This window comes from Lactuca serriola, chromosome 3, assembly GCF_051521515.1.
Source record: "Lactuca serriola cultivar US96UC23 chromosome 3, Lser_US96UC23_V15, whole genome shotgun sequence".
NCBI classification, from domain to species: Eukaryota; Viridiplantae; Streptophyta; class Magnoliopsida; order Asterales; family Asteraceae; genus Lactuca; species Lactuca serriola.
This window is the reverse complement of record NC_136410.1, coordinates 12,457,071-12,462,345: the sequence shown is the minus strand read 5'-3', so window position 1 is coordinate 12,462,345 and position 5,275 is coordinate 12,457,071. Positions and strand designations below refer to the sequence as shown.

The 5,275-nt window shown below is 30.8% G+C and overlaps 1 protein-coding gene across 1 annotated transcript; it reads right to left on the bottom strand.

Annotated features, from left to right (window-relative positions):
• Positions 1-1,372: 1,372 nt before the first annotated feature.
• LOC145091501 (D111/G-patch domain-containing protein) lies at positions 1,373-4,211 on the bottom strand. Its single transcript, XM_079029242.1, has 10 exons — positions 3,964-4,211; positions 3,752-3,836; positions 3,110-3,186; positions 2,980-3,007; positions 2,824-2,899; positions 2,654-2,720; positions 2,460-2,556; positions 2,175-2,359; positions 1,727-2,056; positions 1,373-1,642 (listed from the first exon to the last, which is right to left on the bottom strand). The coding sequence occupies exons 1-10, from the start codon at positions 4,039-4,041 to the stop codon at positions 1,583-1,585; spliced, it is 1,083 nt and encodes a 360-aa protein (XP_078885368.1). The 5' UTR covers positions 4,042-4,211; the 3' UTR covers positions 1,373-1,582.
• Positions 4,212-5,275: the final 1,064 nt, after the last annotated feature.

Here is a 5,275-nt window from a genome sequence, read left to right as displayed (position 1 = left end):
ATTTAATAAAAAATAAATTTTAAGAAAAGTGATTTAAAAAAATTAATAATCCAATAAAGAAAGAAAGAGGCGGAGTTTGGTGTATAATTGTCTTTCCAGCCCATTCTGTCAGAAAGATATGATTTTAGGGCTTTATGGGAAAGACATATCTTACCGGGAAAGACCCTTCTTTTGTGTAAATCAAACAGTCTTTCCGGTCCATTCAGCCAGAAAGATCTGTTTGAATCTGGAAAGATGCATATCAAAGGGGGTCTAAGTCTTTTGAGTATATAATGAATTTAACATGTTTAATTATGAATAGTTTAATTTCTCATCTATGTTTATGAGGCATACGTACAAAAAAAAATGGTTTGTAAAGGAAATTATGAAGAATAAGTTATTTTAATAGATGATCGATTAGTCACGTAGAGATGACGTCGTTGATGAATGATGACGGAAAGAAGATTTTCAAAGATGATGGATGAATAATTGGTAGTATAGTTTATTAATTGAGCGTGAAGCATGGGATTATTATGGACCACCAACCACTTGCTTGCCTCCTGCCCAACTTTCTACCCTAAAAATAAAAGTATAGTTTCATCAATACTTTTATTGTTTGGACTTTGGATTTGGTCATATATATGTATGTGAGTTTTTTTTATTTAATTTTTTATTAAGTTAATGATACTTAATTGCAAGTTTAGTCGCGTTTGACTTGAAAAGTCATTAATCGTTGTTTTAAACTTAATATGATGTTAAAACTTAAATTTTAGTGCCAAATTGACCGTTTTGAGGATAATGAAAGGGTCATAATTCATGTTACGTTGTCCATGTGGGCATTTTTAACTTTTAAAAGACTAAATATGTCAAAAGGTGAAACTATTTGATGGCATTAAATATTTTGTTTACTTGTTCACAAATAAAAAAAAATTCTACGCTTCGGAATTTATTTCTCTCCCATTTTGGTTTCATTCGAAATGCGCACTACACATAACCTCTAGATCATCTTTTTTTTTTTTAAATTAAAAGAAGATATAATAACATCATGTAACGAAATAAAACAAAATAAAACACAAAACCAACTTATCCTTATATATATAATTTTTTAACAATCAATTTTTGTTAAACTAGTATGGTGTTAAAAAACCAAAAAACTTCTTCTATGTCTTCGGTTTAATGAATGAAAGCTTTTTTTTTTTTGAGTTGCAATTAAAAAAAAGGTTTGTCACAAAGTGACTCATTATCGCAATTCGTAATTTAGCCCAGAATATGAACAAAAGTGACTCTTTATTCAAAATTCACCAACACACACTTGTCATCATTGTTTCTTCAACACCCAAAAAACTTATCACACCATGCAATTACAAACATTTTGATTCAAAACAACACACAATGGAATGTAAAACAATCTCGTCCATAATAGTATAAGTCAAGCAACATACAAGTGTTATAATAAAATAAGACACATCAAAATTCCCTAAATAGATGTGTTCAAAATTTTCAAATCTATTAATTACCTGCTAACAAATCCAATTGTGTAACTTGATACGATTACAAGCCTTAGCAAACTCTACACTTTGAAATTGTCCAAAAAGATTTGTTCTCATTTTGATGAGAGACTAACTCTCTTCCCTTCCACAGTAAACTTTTCACTGCGTTCAAGCTACAGTAAAAAAAAAAACACAAATTATTAATGTCAGAATCAAATGCAACCATACTTTATATAATTTAACAAGAAAAATCATACCTTCTGTCTCAAAAATTCAAGAGAATCCTTCTTTGAAGAGAAATTGGAAAAAATTGAAGAGTTTTCATCGATTAGAGCTTTGAGTTTTTTAAGCTTCAATGATTTCTCAGGTACTTGGTTAAGAAGCTTTCTACAGAGCTTCTTTAGCTTCACTTTTGATTCCGACACATCATCAATTTTTTGTTTTTCTAAAGAATGATCATCTTCTGACTCGGATTCCTCCCTCTCACTGTCGCTAAAAGACGTTTTTGTCCCTTGAAAACGAACCCCTGCTATTTTCCTTGGGCGATCCTTTATACCAAGTCCCTGTTTCCCAGAAGTTGCTTTATCCTGCAAAAACAACAAAATATGTCAATTTTGTAGATGTTGTTTTTTATTCAAAAGTTGAGGTCTTTTTAGTTTTTATTATTAAAAAAAAAAAAAAAAAAAAAAAAAAAAAGGTACATACTTGTACAAGTTTGTAAAGATTCTCTTGATCCTCTTCATAAAATGCAGTCCTTTTGTTACTATTTTGAGTGATTTCTGATGTGCTGCTGGACTTCTTTCTCTTGGATTGTGCTCCAAGTAATCCTCCAGACACAAATCCAAATTTGTTACCCCACCAGTCTGGAGATATTTCTTTTTCATATTCAACTGCTAACAAATATTGAGATATTAAAAATATGGTTTTCTTTTAAGTTTTAATACACCACAAAACCATAAAAATAAAGCATAACATCAAGTACAGAATTACCTTGTGCTTCTGGATTATCAGATGCTTCCACCAGCTCTAACACTCCATCCTCATAACAAACAGACTCAGGCTCTGGACTCACATCAGTCTTTTTGACCTAAAAAAAAATATCCAAATTTTCTAAATGTCAAGAAATTAAATCATAAAGTCAAGAATATGGTAATAGTTAAAGAGCAAAAACAAAAAAAACATACAAGGATTCCTTCAAGATCTTGAGCAGAGTATGCATTCACAAGCTTTCCTCTCTCTCTTCTCTTGTATCTGGTAATATATTAATATATATACCTATGTATGTATTAATAATTTGGATATAATGAATAAATGAGAATTAAACTCAATTTTGAGCAAGAAAATGACCAATGACCTTCCTTGGGGACGTGTAGCCTTGACAGTTTTTTCACTATTGTCCTTTGGTAAGTCTGTTTCTTCATCATCATCCTCTGAGATAAGAAAACAAGGATCATGAGTTTAACAAATACTAAACCTTCATCACAATTACAAATCAGTAACTTAAACATACCTTCATCATGTTTTGTTTGTGTTGCTTGCTGTTAATAGATACATGAAATTTTGATTAATAAGATAATTCATGTGAATAAACTTTTAAAAAGGAGAGAACAGGCTCAGGTTAAGAAAACTGAAGAACTTACCACTTTCAGCTTTTTGAGAATATTATCAAACTGTGTAGTATCAAATGCCCATTCGTTAGGCTTATCTAAGCCAACACCTGTTTTGCATTCAAGTTAAGAGGCAGAAAAAAATAAAAAAAATAAAACAACATAAAATAAAAACAACTCATTGGCATGTCTAATATTGTGATTATTAAAAGAAATCACTTCATCTTTGTTATTGTTTCATGAACAACCATATTGGCACTCATTCTACATGGACTTTTGGAAAACAAAAATACTCCTTCTGCCTCATGATTAACATCCACTTTTGCTACTAAAGATTCAAAATTAGTTCTTTCAAATTGATGTTTCAGGTTGTCGGCTTTAAAAGAGAAAAATGGACTCTAAATTCGGGCAGAAGTATAACTAATAGTAAATCATATGATACAAAACTTACACTTCCACTGCTAAAGCCTAAAGAATGAGCTAGAGTTTCTGTTTAGGTCTAATGCTTGTGTTCATACTGAAATACCTCTTCTTAATGTAGTAAAATCAGAACTTCGAAGGATCGTTTAAGATAACATTAAGCCGTAAATCATATACCAAGAGTGTCTGCTTTATTCGAAACCCTAACACGAATTAACATTTCTTTTTTCAAATGTATGGAATTAGTTCATTTACCAAGATTATCTTGTTTGTTCGTAACCCTAACATGGCCTTTGATCCCTTGTTTGTCCTTGCCAAGACCTTCGCCTTCTTCCCATCCCTGCAAAATACAAATATAATCCATCAATCAAACATATCTCCGAATCTATCATAATTAAAGTCATTAGACAAACTTTGACATCAACTGGATTTTTTGACTTATATTTGCCTGAAGAAATCAAACTAACCATTTGTTTCATGAGGCGAAAGGCGGCGGATTTTTTGGCAACTCCTACATAGCATAGAGGAACTTCGGGAGTGGCCATGAGTTCTCCGTTTGCTTCCGGCGACGATGAGTTGTTTCTCTCTCGCTCTCGCTCTCGAGACTGCTCGAGGGAGGAGGAGGAGGAGGAACAAGGGTTTAGCAGATTCGCACAAGTCGGCCGATGTACAATAGAATGCGTTCCTATGGCGCCGTTTGACTCCAACAACCCAACTTATTTTCCCTTTCGTCACTTGTATTTTATAGATTTTAGGTATAGCCCTTTGTTTTACTAAAAGCTAATATGTAATTCTAGATACTCATAAAATAGCAATCTTATTCTTTAGGGATAAAGTGGTGAGCATTTGCATCGGATTGAAACCAAACCAGCACTGTTTGGGAGAAATCAATAGATCATGGACTGGACCGTTAGGGGCATACCCGTTTCGGTTCTTAGATCGTTTGAACTGGTACAACATTCAACGTGTATGGTACAAATCGATTAATTAGTTGTTATCAAGTATTGGTTTAGATGATTTATTTGAGTCGATTCAACATTTATAAGTTTGTGATTAAGAGGAAGAGACTTTGGAAGGGTGGAATTAATGTGTGCATTTTACTTGACAAATTTATATGATTGCATGATTTTCATACCATATGCTTTAAATGTTTTAAATGTGTTATTAATCATAAGTAGCCATCTTAATTATTTCAAAATTTAAATATTAGTATATGATTCCTAACCCTATGGCGATCACCATGTTTTTTAGTCAACATATTTTTTTTCTACGTGTCTACTAAATATATAATAGGTAACATGAGGAGAAGTATTTGAAGTTTTTGGTGTTTTTTGTTTTTTAAAATGTAAAAATTATGTATTTTGCGGACCACATCTCATATGTAAATGAAAAGATGCACCAAACGTAGAAGAAGATTGTATGTTTTTTAATGTCTATAGATTATTAAAATAAACTGAAATACAAATAAATTCGCTATAATTACATCTTTATTTTTTTATAATTAGTCCACCGATCAAAAAAAAATTAACAATAATGATATGACAAATAATAATAAAAAAATGATTTATATGTATATTTTTAGAATCTTAATGGAAATAAGTATGAAAAAAGATTGAAAAAATAAGTGGATAAATCATAAAAATAAATCAAAGATAAAAAAAAATCTAAAAGAACATTAATTTGTTAAATGGAGAAATCATAAAAAACAAAAATATGTAAATATGTGTAAAGAAGTTTTTAAAAAAAAACTAATTTTGTTAAAAACTTCATAAAAAGGTG

Coding starts and splice junctions, on each gene's coding strand:
- LOC145091501 (XM_079029242.1), bottom strand. CDS start 4,041: ATGGCCACTCCCGAAGTTCCTCTATGCTATGTAGGAGTTGCCAAAAAA. Junction 2,721..2,823: donor GCTACACGTCCCCAAGGAAG/GTCATTGGTCAT, acceptor ATATATTACCAG/ATACAAGAGAAGAGAGAGAG. Junction 2,360..2,459: donor TGATAATCCAGAAGCACAAG/GTAATTCTGTAC, acceptor ATTTGTTAGCAG/TTGAATATGAAAAAGAAATA.